An 18,529-nucleotide genomic window follows, 5' to 3' on the forward strand; every position below is an offset into this window, starting at 1 on the left:
AGCAGAGATTAGGAGATGGAAGGAGGATGCAGTGAACCTGGGAAGGAGATCAAGTGGGCATGTGGTCTGAAGTACAAAACATACCAAAACCTCGAGGAATGACAAGGCAGTAAGTTAAAAAGCCCAAGTGAGAGTTTCCAGAAAACATACTCTTCCATCTGAACAGAATCTAAACAAAAGGCCCTTGAATGACTGGTAAGACAGGCTCTCTTCTTGCCTACATGTCAGTAGAAACATATCACAGTTGCTCCAGCATCAAGTGAGCAAAATCTGGTCCAGAGGCTCTTCTCCCCCCATCCCATTTCTTTGCAGAATAAGCTAGTTGTCACAAAACATCACCGGGAACATCTCAGACCATCGTATCTCGGTGCAGGGCTGAAGAAGTCGCTCCTTACCATGGGCTCGCTAGACCTCATCAGGTATGGGCTCCAGCACCCTACAGCAGTAAAAATCACCCTGGGACATATAGCCCTGAGCTGTCTGAAATGATGTCACGGACTACAACTCATCCATAGGCAGAACCTTCTATAACCTCTCCGTGCCATCCTGCTGCCCAGAGCCTACCAAAGCAGAAACAGCATCACTCAGGCAGTCTGTGAATTCCCAGCAACAGAGTGGGAAAAGGAAAACAAAATCCATTACCCTCTCAGTTACCAAGTTTGTCGCCACCTCTTTTTGCTGGGCTGTCTTCATAATCTGTGCCCTCAGGATCAGCACCTCCTCCTTCCGTACTTCCAACTCCTCGTTGGCCGATTTCAGCTGATTCAGTAAGAGGTTATAACTGTCCTCAATATCGCTGGACGAGTCGTTCTGGATTGCTTGGTCTGCGATAGCCTTCCTCAGCTCATCGAGTTCATTTTTCAGCTTCCTGTTCTCTGATTCCAGCTCCTGCCTCTGGAAAACACCAAGCCATTAACCAATTTAGATAAACTGTCTTGCAGAGCCTCATCCTTTTCTGAGATGCCTGTAAGGTAACTCAATTACTGATGATCACAGCTGAACAATCAGTTCATTGCAGGATCTGGATTTTGCTGCCAGGCCAGCCATGAGCGGTTCAGAGATTTTTGCTGTAATCAGTAGCCTACTGCTATTTAGTAACAAAATACAAGGTGACACAGGGAGATTTTTTTATCCAGTGACACTGTTTTTAAACACAAAAGCAAGTTGTTAGAGAAGCCAAACACGTTTGTTTTTTCTCCCTCCCTTTTCCTTCTAAATCAAGAAGTCACCACAAACCCCATGATGTTTAGCTTAACTTTCATATTCATTAGATAAGCTGAAAGATGCCAATTTGCATTACCCTTCATCATGGCAGGCATCCCGTTAGGTGAGCTACAGCTGTGTGAATTCCCACTACAGCTTCTTTTCTCATACATTGTGTAATTCTCCCACCCCGGTGCTATGTTTGCAGTTGGAGGATTTTCTCACCTGATGTCTCATCAGCTGCTGGCATTTGACAGGCAGGGGCAACACCGTACAAGTTTGACGGCAACTGCTTCTCCTGAATAACGATGCATGAGCATCGCTGTGTTTGCCAAGACAACTGAAGGGCTTATTTGCTTTGGTATGACAGCAGAAGACAGAAGAATAAAAATCTGGCAGCAGCAACAGCCTTTATTTCAGTATTCCACCAGGAAGCTTTGTTTGCAGGTGGTAACACATTAGGCAGCTCTTAACCAGCACCCAAAACCTGCCTGGAGCATCCCAGCTGGATCAAGAGCAGCTTCGCTCCTGCAGATGGTGCAGTCCTTGCTCTGGGTCACGGACAAGGGGGGAGCCAGACCCCCGGGGTTCTGCTCACAGCCTGAATCCCAACAACCCACCTTCTCTTTGCACGAGATCCTCCATCACCAGGTGCCACCCATGGTGGCACCCAGGACTGCTCCCTCCTGTCCCCACACACCTAGACCTCTCCAACAACGCCAAAACCCAACAGGATCCATATCCAACTACTGCATGGGAAAAACAAGACATCTGTAAGTGAGCTGACAATGTCTGGTGCCTGGCTGACTTGGGGCCAAGCTCTTTCTTAGGGAACAACCCCCATCCATGTGGATTCTCTAGTGTCTAAAATAGCACAAGCTCTTTCCCCACTGAGATCCAGGTGCTTCCCCCTCTCCCCCACTGCCTTTTGAGCCTTTCCACAGCTTTCTTGCACAATCTCTCTCATCTATGGGAGATCTGCTTCATTATCAGTTTAGCTGAGGTGAGCTAATGAATCTAAAAATGGCTGGGGGGGATGGGCAATTTGCACAATTTATACAGTGTGTAGCTAGCACAGCTGTGTAAACCTCGCTTCCATAGGAAATGGGTGTTATAATTATAAATCCTTACAAATTATAAATAGCATGTCTTATCACAGCAGAGGTGTGAACAGAATAGCTGATCTGGCATCTGGACAGCCAGCATACTTCTAGCTGAACAAACACCATCAGTAACGGAGCATATTCAGGTACTTTATACCATCTGTCATTTAAAAAAAAAAAAAGTACAATAAATGCATTAGACCCAGTAATTCCTCCACATCCACACTAATCACAGTTCAGCAGAGGAAGTTTATAAGAGACAGACCTTTTTATTTATTTTTTAATTTTGTTTTTTAAAACAAGAGTTTGAAAAGCGTGCACATAGTGGCAAACAGATACCAAACTGGGTTTAACTCTTCTTGCTACGTGCCCAGAGCATCGACTTGCTTTCCACTTTTCTCTAATCATGCTGAGACAGCTGAAGGGTGAGATGAAAGCTTTTCTACACAATGACACTGTGATTTTTGTTATTTCTGGGTAAGACATCTGCTTTTCTTTTTCCCTGTCTTCCTCCTCCTCTTTTCCCACTCCTTCCTCCCCTTTCTCCTCCACCTCTTACCGCTCTTTCCCCTCCTCCCGCCTCCTTTTCCTCTTCTTTCCCTCCCCTTCCCCTCCTCCCGCCTCCTTTTCCTCTTCTTTCCCTCCCCTTCCCCTCCTCCCGCCTCCTTTTCCTCTTCTTTCCCTCCCCTTCCTCCTCCTCCTCCTTTGTTTTTTTGAAAGGGTCAGCCACACTGCTAAATCCAGGGATGGGTCACCTCAAGCTGTGCTCTGATTAGAAACAAAGTTGGGAAGATCAGGAAGAAAGCAATAACCAACAACCCTATCCCAAGAGCCCATGCCCTTGGCTCTTTTCAGAGTTTACACACATAAATTCATTCCCTATTCCTTTCTTGGTGCATTTCGTGGAGCAATGTTAAAATACCTATAGATATGGGCCAGATATTTACTGTCCCCTGCCCATATGCCCTTTTTGCACCAGCATCAGCGATGGCAGAACAGAAGCTAAAATAAAATGCTTTGAATGTGGAAAGAGAGATTTCTACTTGTGCTGCAAGAAATGCTCACTCTTCAGCCATAGTCGAATAGCGGTTATTTATTTGACAAATTATCCAGTCAGGGCATCCTGAACTTGAACTCGCACTTGTCCCCAACACGTACAGCATTACGGAGGTGTGAAAGGGGTACCCAAGCACTAACCGTGATGGAAATAGCCTCATTCTTTGGGAAGGGGCTTATATAGCAGCACTGGGTAAAGTATGAGCCTGTGTAAATCAGAGGTTAGCACTGCCATGCTGGGAATTTGCCATCTCTTCTATTTCTAGTACTTGATAGGAAAAGACAATAAAATCCTCTAGAAGCTCATTTCCTGTAAGCTTCCAAGTCCAAGGGACGAAACAAACATCCCAGCTATGTGAAAAGTGAGGAAATGAATTTTGCATTGTGCTCCTGCTAAGGAACATAGAGTCAGGGCAAGGACTCCTCCTGCCTTCATTCCTGCTCCCACTTCCCCAGCCTGAAGAAACAAGCTGGAAAATAATTTTTCACTGGGGAACTTTGTCATACAGGCATTACGTCCTCCCAGGGAGATGTTTTACACCCTTCCAGCCCTGCATCACGGCTAACCAAACACCTGGCTGGGCATATTTTGGGACAGCATCTACTGAAAACTCAATATATCCATCATAAAGGATGCATAATTCATACCTACTGTAAATATATCAGTGTTAGCCCAAGTTTCTCACATTTCTTTGCAGTGTCAGAAGAAGAAACAACCCACCCTTATCCAAATGAGCCTCTCTAAGGAAAGGTTGTGCCTCACTCGCATCTCAATCAAAAGCTGCTCCAAGAACAGGCTCCCCACCAAAAACTGATCCCAAAAACCCTGCCATTGTGGGTGCTGTGATGGTACAGGACAATTACACTGAGACACAAAGCTGGATGACAGCAGACAAATAGGAAGTGGCACATCACGTGCTGTTTGCAAAAAACCAAGCCTGTATGGCCATCTGCTAACAATCACACCTTGTATCGTCCTGCCCGAGGGGCTGTGCACGTCAAAAAGATCTTGAATGGGACCCAAAAGCAAACAGAAGGCAGTGAAGACTCACGACACAGAGTACTGAACAAGACCCAGAAACATCCTTAACCCCCAATAAAACCCGCTCTTCAGCAATAACCACATTCATTACATTTACCTAAACTGCTGTTCGTATGCATTATTTTAAAATAATGCATGTACTTATAAATACATTTACATTTTTATTGTATTTATATATTTTTACTCATATTTAACCAAACTAAACTCTGGGTTGTTCATGACCTTATCCAAATATCTCTTTCCCCATCCAGTGCAAGACTCCTACACCACAAGGAGCTGTTTGGCTGCATCAGCAACAGTCTTCACACCTCACCTAGGTCAAAATTCAGGTTCATCTCAGGGAAATATACTGGTTTCTGAAAAGACACTGCAACCACCTTTTCTAAAACCTTCTGACCTTCCAACCTGGCTAAAGATTCTCAGTTTCCAAAATATAGTGTATCAGTGGTTCATCAAAACCAACATTCCTTCCTCCTCTGTCAGTATCTCATAAACCATTCAAGAGCATCCAAAGGAAGAGTTTGCCACGTGTAAGCTTTCAGACACCTCAGCCTAGTTCCCCAAGATAAAAGACTTTTTAAGCTGGCAAAAAGAAATAAATAATAATCTAATTGCAAAAGACTCTTGAAGGAGCCAGAGATCATACAAATATTTGAGAGAGAAGTTCGCAGAATAAATAGAAGAAAGAGCTTTATTATAGTCACAGAAGCAGCTCTCATGGGGGAAGGAGGGAAAAGCAGTACTCGGAATCGGCAGTGAGTCACTCTTTCATTGCAGAGGGAGGCTTCAGGCAGTGCCCTATATTCAGAAGTGGGGAAAACATCAGTGAGCTGTATTTCTCTCTTTTTCAGTGGTTCCTAAGGCCAACCTACCTATGAGGAAGGCAAAATCCTTTCCTTTAGGGCTAGGGGTTGCCTCTCACTCTGGCATTGGAAGCAAGTGCTCCTTGCTTTTCACAGGGTCCTCAGCTCTTCCTAGACTGACAGTCACACAACATGCCAGTACCCAAAACACCACATGCTACAGCTGGTCCGAGCAGCTCATAGACCTCGTTGTTCCTTGTTGCAACTCTCAGCTCACTTTCCTGAAGTTCCAGACAGATCCTTGTGCTGGAAAATCCTTAAAGAGAAACCCTTACAGTGCAATGCCACTAAAAACTAACTCCGAGATGTGTCTCCTTGCAAGTTCATTTTCCACCTTAGGATAATGAAATTAAGTTTTATGCTAAAGGTTAAATGAACTTAATTTAAATTGTTAAATTAGATTAGTTTTAGGCTAAAGAACCCTGCTCTTTTTGTAACACATGCTACCTATTGTTATGAAATGGTATTAGTAGGAAATTATTAAGGTTGTTAGATATTTAGGACTATGTGTGTTATGTTAGGAAACCAGAAAGTAGGAAAATCCAAAATGAGTATTTCTATTCTGAACTTCTTGGGTTGAAACTCAAAGAAAACACAATTTGTGAACTCACACAGAAGTCAGAACTCCAGAAGCCATCTAAGAAGGTGGCAGTTCTTATCTGCTGAGTCTTCCCGTTCCAAACTGCAACTTCACTTTGCTTTACAAGATCAAGAAACTTAAAACTTCCACAGCCACATTTAACCAACTGGAAGACACTTGGGCAATGATCTTAAATTTCTTGTGCCATGCTTCTACTCTGGCGGGCTGTGCAGAGATACTAACAAAACTCAGCAGGGTTTCTCTCAATCACAAACAGCACATCTAGCAAATGCAACACAAATACTGTGCTTTGAGACTAAAAATTGCATGGACTAAGTGCCAGAAAAGGCTTTTGCTGGAGGTATGCTTTCAGTGGGGGTTGAACATACCTCCTTTCCATCTCTAATTTCTGCTTTTTTGCATCCTTCAGAGGAGATGACAGCAAAAATTGGTATTACTACTGTCAGATGGTTTGGTATATTATTCTGGGTAATGCAGGTTCCTCTGGATTTCTCAGTTGTATTGCCATATTTGTTAAGGGAACAGGGAGAGAAGGAGCATCTGAAATGTAGTTGTGCACTGAAAATAAACAAATAAATTAAAAAAAAAAAATCCCTTACAAAGCCCATCCTATAAATTGTTTTCTGAGGATGAGCAGGACAGAAGAATTAGCCTAAAAGCCAAGCCCAGAAGTATTTGGGTCTAGTTAGAGCTGGAGGACACAACACACACAAGCCGTAATAGGAGCCTAGCAGGCTTCAGTCACTCTGTATGTCATGGGGAGAAAATCACAGAGGCGTAAGTGTAAGGATCTGGCGCTTAGGGACAAGAAGAATTTTAGGGTAGGACGATAGCTGGGAAGACACAAGATGACTATGGTGAGTCAGAACTTCTGCAGGGAGATGGAGGCTGTTACTGCAACTCATGCAGATTTATTTGGTTTTGACCTGAGTGGCACTTTTACTTTTGGGAACGTAAGGAAAGCGGACAAGAGGCAGAGTTGGAGCCTGGAATAAGAAACACGTTAAGGGCTTCAGCCATGAGAATTCACACCTACTGCAGAGCAAACTGCTGAGGCCTGCAAGTGTCACATGTCAAAGGAAACCCAAGAAAAGTCCCAGTGGAAAAAGCACACTTCACCATAAGGGGGCTTGTTACCACCATGAATGACTCAAACTGGTAGCCCACTAGCGAACAGATGTTAATCAGAGAGAAACACCTGTGAGCCCACCTCAGGCCCACAAGCCGATGGAGAGCTACAGCTTTCCAGCTGCCATTTCTAATAGAGACAATTACAGGAGACTTGGGGTTATTACCACATTCAGACAAATTCTTTGGGCTCTTGGAGCCATGCAGCATGTTACAGGGCCAAGTACGAACTCACCTTCAGACTGTTGTATGCAAAACCCTCATAGTCTGAAGAAACTTCAGTACTCACATCGCTTTCCTGCATGGAATAAAGAGATAAATTTATATTTAAAAGCAACCAGAGGAACAGGCACATGGCACAGGATAGCTAGGCATGCCTCCATCTACAGCCAGCCCCACTGTAGCGCTGCCAGCCAGCTCAACCAAAATAATGTTATTAACTGCCATTAGACAGAGTCCCAGCAACACATAGTGGGGCGGGGTCACTTCAGGAGAAAATGGTTTAATCTCTCATTAATATCTTGACAACTGTGGCTTGCTGCAGCTTTCAAACAATGACAGTCATCAGGGTAACAATCCTCAACACAGCAGTTGGAGACCAGATTTTTCACCTGCTTCTGCAACAAGGAGGAGAGGCTGGGGAGTATTTCTACTTCATGTGCTTCCTGCAAATTGCTAGAGACAATTAGTGAGAATATCTAGTGAAGCAAGTAAATAGTTACTGTTGATGATTTTGTTGAACCTCTTATTGTGTTCATCAAAAGATGTATAGATCTCACACTGGAAAGTAATGAAACAATTCCCAGACAAAGCAACAGAAGCCCCAGAAATTTCAAATATAAATCCAAGAGTGATGGCTCTTGCTCAGCATTTCATATAAAAGCGTCTTTACTGCTTCATGACATCACGCACACAGCACTGCTGTTTCATGGCATGCATCATCTCCCACACTCTGGCCTCTGAACAAGCCACAAAGCCTCGGTTACAGAAGGCAGACTAAAATGTATACAGGAGATCTGCTACTAAAAGCTCCCCATGCCAAACACCAGCTCACTGGCAGCTAGAGAGCTGTATTTCCAGACTAGCTGCAGACCTGGGCTGTTAGTAGTCTTGAATTTTTCAAGTATTTTTTTTTTTCACTTGCTTCCAAGCAAATTACTCAAACTGTAGTACATATCAAATAATAATCATAAATAATAAAGAATATATCAAAGCAATATCCCTGTCCTGCAATAGAAAAGAAGAAGCCATTCTTCTAACAGCTATCTTGCTATTTTTGATTTATTATACTGTTTTTTAAGCTACATTCCTATATGATTGTTACTGGGTGAAAAAAACCCCACCACACAGATTGTAACGCCACCAAACTGAGGATGCAAGCATGACATGCCTGTGAAGTATTTAACTGTTCACGCCACATATTGATGGGTGGAGGGGAAGCCAGGACTGCAAAGAAATGCTTGAATAACCTGAACCAACCAAAATAAAGGACTGCTAGAGGTGTGGGGTACTGGGGCCTTTGCCTACACAGCTCCCAAGCACTGACATGCCTCTAGGTTTGATCCAGCCAAAAGGCGGTATCTGTGTGTCCGTAAGGCTGCAGCATCATGTCCATCTGCAGTCCTCCAAACAGAATCACAGAATCCTAAAATCATTTTGGTTGGAAAAGACCTTTGAGATCACCAAGCCCAACCGCTAACCCGCACTGCCAAGGCCACCGCTAACCATGGCCCCCAGCGCCACATCTACAGGTGTTATAAATCCCCCCCGGGCGGGTGCCGCCAGCCCCCCGGGCAGCCTGTGCCAGCCTCGGCCACCCTTTCCCTGAGGGGATTTTCCCTCATTCCCAGCCCAACCCTCCCCCGGCACAAGGTGAGGCCGTTCCCTCTCGTCCTGTCGCCTGTTCCCTGGGAGAAGAGCCCGACCCCCCTGGCTCCAGCCCCTCTCAGGGGGTTGCAGGGAGCCAGAAGGTCTCCCCTCAGCCCCCCCTCTCCAGGCTGACCCCCCAGCTCCCCCAGCCGCTCCCCACAGCACTTGTGCCCCAGCCCCTTCCCCAGCCCCCTGCCCGGCTCTGGACACGCTCCAGCCCCTCAGGCTCTGTCTGGGAGCTTCATTATTTTCAGTGCCCTGTTTAAGCCTGATACCACGAACAAGTGAGCATTTGCCATAGCACCACAACTCTGCAATCCCTCTCATGCAATTAACAATGTATTTCTGTGGCACGAAATCAATTTCATCCATCACACCCTACTGTCCCACCTGCATTCCTCCCATGTGCTCCAAGGCCCACTTCAATCATCCCTGCAGAGCAGGGCTCTCCACCTCCCCCTGAGCGTGTCCCATGTACTGTACCTGCACTTGCTGTGTCCTGTCCTCGGTGTCTTCTATCTCAGAGGCTGATACGGATGGATAATTGGAATCTGACTCCAAGCTGCTCTGGTTGGATGAGTTTCTTCTGTGCCCTGGTTCTTCCTGCCAAGGAGCGGTGCAGATATGTAGAGCATTCAGGGTTTAAGGAAGGATCCTTCACAAAGCATTAGTTTCTTAGAGCAAATATTTGTCTATATAGTAAGGTTACCTTTATGAAAGGCCTGACTGTCACTTTGTAGTGAATTCCAGTTTCTAGTTCTTATGCCCTAGTGTAACATTCACATTAACACAAGGGAATACTTTAAAACATGACGTGATACAGAATCTCAGTTTAAAAATTCTCCATTAATTAAATGTTTCTTCATGACACCAGATGCCTGTTAAGTGCAAACATGCAAATCTGAGCTCAGAATTACGCTCACAGTTCACAGAACCCTCTGGGCCTCTCTCTAAACGCTCAACCTTCCACCTAATCTGGTAGCCCTTTAACAATTATCTAATTTTCAACAGTTCTACCCCTGTAGCAAAGCTGAACCTAAAAACTTCAGCTTCTGAAATCCTGAAGTCACGTTGATGGGGTTTTTTGTTGGTTTTTTTGTTTTTGTTTTTTTTTAACCAAACACACTAGAACATTGCTGAAACAAAAAGCAAAACAAGAAGCATGAACCAGCTTTTGCTGAGATTCACAGAGATCTCTAAGTAGTTAACAGAGAAGTGTGAAAGATCAGGCTTCTTTTTAAAAGCACACATATGGTTTGGCTTCAGCACAGAAGTTCAGTCTTAGAAATATCAAGCACAAATTGCACAATAACATCACTTCTGTTAAGTGTTCTGGTGTTCCAGCCATCATCACCAGGTCTAGGACACAACAGAATAGGGGTAATTCCAGTTTTATTACCTGTATAATAACAATTTCATCCCACAAGCGGTCGTATCTCTGCTCCAGCACTGAATACTCTTTTACCAGGTTCTGATAACGAGATCTCTCTTCTTCCAGCTCTTTCCTCATCTGGATATTTTCCTCAACTGTATTTCGTGCATATTCATGTTTAAAATATGAAAAAGAAAAAAAAATTGTGATCAACATCGCCAAAATTAACTTCTGTAAATATGTGCAATAACAACAAGTAATTAACAAAATGCTCTCTGCCAGGAACCTTTAGAATACATGTAAGCATTCTCTAATATTTAGAGACTATTATAATCTAGATCTGTCTCCTTGCCACTTGGAACAGCTTGAGCTGTTCTGCCTGGAAAGCACACTGCTCTGCCTTTTGAGTTAATGAAAGATCTCCAACACCTATAGACCATCAGAGCTATTATGCTTAACTCAGCTGTGCCAACTCCAGCTCCCATGGGCCTGCCATAAACCCACTTCAGAAAAGACCAGCACAGTATGGAACTACATCCATGTGTAAGAAGTGGTACTTGCTGCAGCTAAAGACTTCTCTGCCTGCTTCCCACCACCAGATCTGGCATAGGAGCCCATCAACAGCAGCAACTTTTTCTCATGTCATCATCAACCACTTGCCATGGTAAGACAGTGGGGGTTCGAAATATTTCACAACCAAATAAATTATTTTTTTTTGTTACAGACTTCTTTTTGGAAGCAAATCTGGTCCCTCCTCTTTCTAAGGAACCATGAGAATATAGTCCATGCATCCTTTTAAATGGGTGAGCACCAAACAAACCCTTCCACTTGCTTCCCCCAAGCTTCAATGCTCTGAATGCATCCTGTAAGAGACAAAGAAACATTTGCAGCGATTTTCTTTTTAACATGTTATTTTCATTCCTTTACATTGGGCTGAGAGCAAGAGGTACTTCACGAGTACCATGGAGCACTGATAGATACACAATACAGAATGATGCATGATGTTCTTCGTAAATCCTGTAACCAAATCAAAGCCAAAATGGATGATAAAAAATACAAAAGCTCAATACACGCATGAGAGTTTCTTTTGTGGCTTGGGATTTTCCCAGACTGCTTTTCTCTACAGACGCCTCACCATCTAAGTGTCTGCTTTAAAAAACACTCCCAGACTCCTGTCACGTTACAGAAATCCTTTGTCACAGCTCAGTGTTGTTAACTGTGCAGTTCCTTGGATCCTTTATTCATCAGTCTTGGGACACTGTCATTCTCTACCCTCCACTCCCAGCAGCCCCCTCTGCCTCCCACATTGCCTGCAGCAAGTGCTGCAACACAGCTAAACTAAAAAGCCCTTTTAGGTACTTTATTCCATATTTCACCAATTAAACCAGCCGCTGTCTGAACATCCACCAGCAGGACAGCACGAACAGAGCTACCTGCACAACAAAACAGTGACAAAAACCACCAGAAAAGGGTTGCAGGAAGATCAGCACTTTTCAAGGTAGGAAAAGCACACAGGAAAAACAACCTTCAAGGGAGAACAGTTAAGCTCCTCGCTCAGTGGAGGCATAATGATGCTATAAGCATTTTTTCTTACCTTCAGATTGACGCAGGATACTGCTGTCAAGCTCCTCTTTTTCCTGCTTCAGGAGAGCATTTTCTTCTTCCAAGTCGGATATGAGCTACAAAACAAGGCAAAGAATTACTGCTTGCTGCAGGTCAGAGCCTCTGCAGAGGGATTACATTTCACCTGGCTGGAGCCAGGGAGCTTTGTTCGGGCTTTCTTTGCCATTTAAAAGATCTATCCCCTTGTGCTTTGCCAGTTCTTCTTTGTACATCAGGAGCTGAAGAGCAGGAGAACTGTGCTGAAACAACAGAGCCTAACTCTTCCCTGGGTGCATTTCTCCCTTAAATTCATGTTTTCAACAGAATCTCGTAAAACACTGAGCAGCTGGATATGGTGACCACAATCTGCAGGAATGAAACTCTTACAAGTGATCAGGTCATCAAATCAGAGGTTTATTTCCGCACTCAACAGGCTTCATCATTATCTTAATCACAGCACTGACTGCTGTTGGGAGGGGAAAAAAACCAATCTGCTAATCGTTTCGAGCAACGTAGCACTTAGCAGTTAAGATGGACACTACAAATGCCAGCAACAACACTAAATAGTTCAGGCTTTTCCAGGTTCATGTGTATTGTACCCAATTAATGTAATATGATTTGTCACTGTAATGCTTCACACTACAGCAGAACCTCTAGCACGGTGATGCACGGCATGTACTGGGGCCTTTGGTAATAAAACAGGAGTGTAAGTAATAATTAACACCAACAGTTGCCTAGCAAAAATTAGTGAGAACAGAAACTAAACCCTGCAAAATACTATTATTCTCCTTTAACTACCTCTTTATTAAAGATGAAGGGAAGCAAGGCCACTTGCTACAGCTATAAGGCTGGACTGATGCTGACAGCAACCAATCCTGGAATTTTGTTCATCCTCAGGAATTTTGATGTATTCCACAGTGTTACCTCAGAACACAAAAACATCACATTATCAAGTGAAATATGGTGCTACGGTGAAGCAGGATGATTCTGCTGCTGTCAGACAGGAGAACAAACTGACACATCACCCCAGCACAATGTCATCCCTACAGCTGCTGCATCACATCCTCTAGGCTTGGCTTAGAAAACAGCTACACACAACAGAAGAATCGCAAGATGCCAAAGATAAACACCACTGTACACACCATAATAAAAGTTTTCAGTGCTCAAGAGTAATAATTTTGCTGTCACCACTATACAAAATTTAGAGGGAGCCCAGCTGGCATGCATTCCTAGCACAGACTTCAGGTCTTCCACACCAACATGTTCAAATCAAGGAATTTTATCAAATACCAGATACATACAAACAGTGAAGATAAAAGCAGAACAAGTATTTTACTGTAAGTCAAGACCGAAGCAGCCATATCCCACACACAGAAACTGAAAGACCCCACTACCCCTTGCTCTCTGATCTGCTCATTTGCTTCAGCTGTCTCCACAAGACTATAATCTCCTGCATCTCATATATGTAATAGGAAAGTTGGAGGCTGGAGATAACAATTAGAGTGAAGAAAACACAATTTAAGGTATGCAGAGCTACTGGTATTTTTAAATGCTCTGAACTGAACTACGATTTTAATATTCTGTACCAAAACCAATCACATTCCCTCATTCGTACATCACTGAAATAAATACTGCAGTAGATATGCAGCCATTAGATTAGCACTAGTGTCTTCGAGTTCGGAAGAATTCTTAAAATATAGGTGAAAAAGCTACAAGAGTGGTAGAAGGGAAGGAAAACCTGCACTGCAATGGGACAGCGAGGAATTCAAATCTTTTCCCTGATGGAATGAGTTAAGGTAATGGGATTATTTTACCAGTTCTCTTTAATGGGTGCTGATAATGAACCCTTCAGCCCAAAGGACAAAGCTATGATGGTTGGAAAACAAAACTAGACAAAAATTTGGAGTATTTTCAACTGTGTTGGGGGGTATTTCAGAACTGAAAGACTCAGTAGAATCTGCAATTATTCCCAGGTTTAAAAATTTCTAATCCACATTGGGTATAGATGTTTTTAAGATGTGATTGCAAGTGGTTGAGCTTGTTTATCGCATTCCTGTTTCCAGTGAAACAGAAACAAGCTGCAATTCAAATTTTGTGTTTAACAGAAACCTAATGAAAATGAAAACAGTCCCTTAAACACAGGCAGAGGCAAGCCGAGCAGGTTCCACAACAGTCAAGCAGCACAAACTCCATCTCTGGTACCTACACTGGTACCTTCTGTACCCCTTGCTCACCTTGCCATAGAAACAGATCTTTGAAGATGCTTCAAATGCAACAGCACCTGGTTTGAAGGATTTCTATGGAAAGTGTTGAGTGAGCACTCATGACGGCTTTAGCCCTTTGAAATGTTACACTGGAATTACCTGTTTACGAGATCTGGCTGCAGTTGTCCCCCTAAGCTTGTGAGGAAAGATGATGGCATTTAAGATTTTCCAAATAAAACTCCTGGCCAGGCTTTGAATCACCTTAGCTCACCAAGTGAAAAGATTAGGTGCTACTAAAAGCCCTAAGAAGAGCTGCTTGTACTCACCCAGATCTGATGTTTTAAAATAAGAAGAGTTATTCTAAAATTAAGGAGTCAGAGAGAAAAGCTTTAAGGAAGAGATTAAAGGACTTTTTTTCCAGTAACAAAATCATAACTAATACAAATTTGCAGAAGCTGCAGCCCCAGCTGAAGCTGATAAAATTTAAGGCTGTCATTTGTCTCACTCAGAAGTGTCTGATGACTTTGAGTATCATCTCTAGAGCGAACGCATCCCCACCACAGCCACTGCCATCTTGATATTGAAAGCAAAAAGGGCTTCTCACTTGAATACAGTTTTGTGACACTTCTCATGATTTTGGTGGTTATTAGAACTCCTCAAAAATCTCTACCAGAATTTTTCTCAGAAAGTGTTTTGGCTAAACAGGAAGGAAGGAAGGGAACAGGTCTTCTCCATCTTCCCACTGACAAGGAACTGAAGGGAGCTACTGAAAGTTGCTGTCAGCAACGGGAGCCCCCACTGCTCAGTAGAAATGTTTTATAATTAAACCATTTATTGTCATGGTAAAGTGCACAGTATTTGCTCTGCTGTAGGCACTTCTACAACAAGGGAAAGCTCTTGCTTTATTTTCATGCTTTTTGAAAGCATTTCTTTGGTCATTAAATCAACCTTTCTTTTAGAGAGTGCTCAAAGGGGATTTGCAATCAAGAACAAAGCAAAGCGGTTTTTCCCCAGCTGCATCACCTTCAAAATAAAGCATCTTTTCAGGCTCTAAAAGCTTGTGCTGCAGCCAGCTGATAAACTGAGCCCTGTGCCAAAAAGGATCTTCTAATTTGGTGCTGGAGAAAAGAAACTCACTGATTTCATACATCTCTGTGTGGGTACGATACAGGTGCAAAGAGCAGAGTAACTGCTATTCTGACAACTCTTGGTCCAGCCAGAAGACAACATGGGTACAGGCTGAACGCCCTTTTGAGAAGCACATACAAAAATGCATTTCATCTGCACTAAATTATTCAGATTAAGTTATCGTGACCACACAGTTCCCACAGGTTTGCACCCAAACCCACCATCTGGTGGCTTATCCCAAGAGGAGCTTGGCCAGGGCAGGTGCTGCTGAGTGAAGTGCCATAGAAGAGCCCCATCTGGGCATTCTTCCATCATAATAAAAACATGGCTAATCCAAGACCTTTTCTTCCCTAATCTCCAGAAGTGACTCATCTTCAGGTTGTCACACAAAAAGCGTATTCTAGAGTAACAGCTGCAAACCAGCTTTTTCTCTGCAACGTATCAAGTAGAAAAGCCCTAAATTCTTTCCAACAGCAGATTAAAGAAACCATTTCAATTGCTGATGCACAAGAAAGATCACAGATTTAACCTGAGCAGTCACATGCACTTGCAGCAGAAAACTAAACCCATACCTTAGTGCTTTAGGTTATGAGAATGGACATGAAGGTTATTCAGAATGAACCTGATCAGAAAAGAAGTTCAGGGTAAAAGGTCCATTTTTACTACTTGCAAAAAAACTCTACACTCTGAAGCCTGCTTCTTCCACTAGAGCACTTTCTCATACAACAGTGGCAATGTTGGACCACCTCCACCTCAAGAGGTCCAGAAAGCATAGAAGTTTGCACGAAGGAGGAAAAAAAAAAGTAAAAGTGTTTAGTCTGCATCACATCTCCAAACCCTACAAAGGCTCACAACAACCAGCCTAACTCGTGTTCGAGCAGTGCCTCTGCTTGGGTGGGACAAGCTGGTCCTCACACAGGTCATACTCTGCATACGCCTACAACACCAACCACTACAACCAGCTGCAACAGCCACGGACTGCACCGCAGAGACCAAGCCCTCACGTCCCATACCAGGCCGGGCTGAGGAATGACATCTTCCTAATATTTACAGCATCGGCAACAGCCTTCTCCAGAGTTTTGTACTATATACTGTGAGGAATCACTATGTACACAACGCTCTTGCATATCCACATTTATTAACCACCCTTATTTCCAGATGGGACTGGAATTGTGGAGTTTCTTCATGGCTGGCAGTACAAAAGGCATCAAGATGGGGCATCCTCCTGACATGAGGCAGTCGCTGCTCCTGCAGGGATATCCACCTGCCCTTGCTGCCCTGTGACCTAGCTACAAAGGCAAAATTTAGGGGCATTCATTAACAAAAAGGAAAAAAAAAATCTGAATTAAAGAGTATAATTCTTTCCCCTTCAGACCTATTTTTTTTACGTACTTTCACCAGTACGACCACCTGCAGGAGACCTACACAACATGAGATGTGACAAACAGACATACCTTTCTCAATAGGTCTTGCTCCTTAATGTAGCTGTCTTCCATAACCTTCCTCTCACTGTTGGCTTTCTCAAGCTTCAGCCGTAGGTGCCCCACCTCTTCTTGCAAGCTCACAAGCTGGCTGCTGTCACCCCACTGGCTCTGCTGATATTGTGCCAGTTCCTTCTTCAGCTTTTCCACCTCAGAGGAGTAGGATGACGTAAGCGTAGAGAGCTGTTCATTCAGAAGTTTGTATTCCTTGTTCTGCAGCCAACATCCCCAAAAGAAGAAAGACAGACCATAAGCAAGATCAATGCATGCACCTGATGCACTACAAAAGTAACCGTTAAAAATCCTTGAACATGGTGGGTAATAAACTTCCAATAACAAACATTTCCAGGAAAATGCTAAAAGCTAAAGACAATTCCAAACTGTGACAAAAGCTCAATAATATTTTGGTAACAATTATACAAGCATTTGTTAAATTGATGTTAATTTAAATTTTAAATAAACCTTGAAGCAAAGGCAAACAATGCTTGGTAGCGGCTGGCAACCAAACCAAAAATCCTACTTATATTACAGCTTCCACACAATGTTGCTTAATGCAATTGGTTTGCAATTTTGTCTGTAACATCAGGTTTGCAGCTTATCCTTTTATTCCTGTCTCCTAGGCCTGCAGGAACCTGGGGTGACAATGAGTTGTAGCATAATTGCAGCCTCGAGCACAAAAAGCTCCCTAAATCCCAGCTTTAAGCCATGTGCCAGCTCAATCACCTCTTTATTTGCTCAGATTTTCCCTTTTAAAGCACTTAGCAAGGATCTGCTCCCAAGGTTTGAGACCTTAAAATTCAGCAGCCTCATTTGATTTTTCTGTGGTTCAAATCAAAGTCAATGGGGACTACACAGTGACTAATAAAACAGCATCATTATTAACCAGCCCCAGAAACGACATTCACAACAGACCAAGAGCTTCAGTAAAGAGCCTACGACATAGCTTTGATAACTTCAGGGAGACAATCATGAGAGCAAATGAACTGTTTTGCAATTTAACATGTAGTCTGGTTTTTAGAGTTCCCTTTCTGAAAGCTTTTAATACAGCTTTAAAGACCGGGGCTCATATCACTCACTGTACAACAGATTCAAAAGGCTTTCCTTTCTTGAACGGGGCTTTGGTAGATACTTTACTTATGTATCACAGATACCAGTTTGGGCCTTTCTTGGTCTTGCTGGAAAACATTTGACAAGAGTTCATTGTTCAGACCAGGTAAGTGTCACAGTAGTCTGTTAACTTTTTTTTTTTTTAACAAGTGACTTTTTACAAGGGCCTGTAGCGATAGGACAAGGGGGAATGGGTTTACACTGGAAGAGGGGACATTTATCCTGGGTACTGGGAAGGAATTGCTCCCTGTGAGGGTGGGAGGCGCCGGCAGAGGCTGCCCGGGGCAGCTGTGGGTGCCCCGTCCCCGGCAGTGCCCACGGCCAGGCTGGGGCTGGGACCCACCTGGGCTGGGGGGAGGTGGCCCTGCCCGGGGCAGGGGGTGGGACTGGGTGGGCTTTAAGGTCCCTTCCAACCCAAACCATTCGGTGAGTCTATGAACTCAGCCTTTCGCTGTTTCTCAGAGCTTTAGTAACCAGCATTGTTACACCAGCTCATGTGAAAATGCTCCTTCCGTCCTGAAGTTTTTAGCTGATGTGGAGGCCAAGATAAGCTGAAGTGAAGAAGCCAGAAGTCAAGAGTCTTAAGACACAAATGTATCATTTTAAAAAGTCAATGGACTAGGGAAGTCCTCATTTATAGCTTTTGACTCGTCAGGATGAGCAGAAAAGGTGCAAAGTCACACATCCTGAGATCCAGCTTCTTCCTCCAAGATGTTCACCGGAGTCAAGTAAGCAAGAAAAAGTTTCAATGAAAAAAAAAAAAAAGCTAT

The 18,529-nt window shown here is 43.6% G+C and overlaps 1 protein-coding gene across 2 annotated transcripts in view; it reads right to left on the bottom strand.

Annotated features, from left to right (window-relative positions):
- The window catches only part of MYO5B (myosin VB), a 147,415-nt gene that overhangs the window by 20,840 nt on the left and 108,046 nt on the right, over positions 1 to 18,529 (bottom strand). For both annotated transcript variants that reach the window (XM_040580477.1, XM_040580476.1), the window contains exons 22-27: positions 16,626 to 16,865; positions 11,832 to 11,916; positions 10,265 to 10,413; positions 9,349 to 9,468; positions 7,232 to 7,294; positions 643 to 894 (exon numbers count right to left, since the gene is read on the bottom strand). In XM_040580477.1, coding sequence (XP_040436411.1) covers positions 643 to 894; positions 7,232 to 7,294; positions 9,349 to 9,468; positions 10,265 to 10,413; positions 11,832 to 11,916; positions 16,626 to 16,865 — 909 coding nt within the window. The remainder of the gene's footprint in view (positions 1 to 642; positions 895 to 7,231; positions 7,295 to 9,348; positions 9,469 to 10,264; positions 10,414 to 11,831; positions 11,917 to 16,625; positions 16,866 to 18,529) is intronic.

The sequence above is a fragment of the Falco naumanni genome, chromosome Z, assembly GCF_017639655.2.
Source record: "Falco naumanni isolate bFalNau1 chromosome Z, bFalNau1.pat, whole genome shotgun sequence".
Lineage (NCBI taxonomy): Eukaryota > Metazoa > Chordata > Aves > Falconiformes > Falconidae > Falco > Falco naumanni.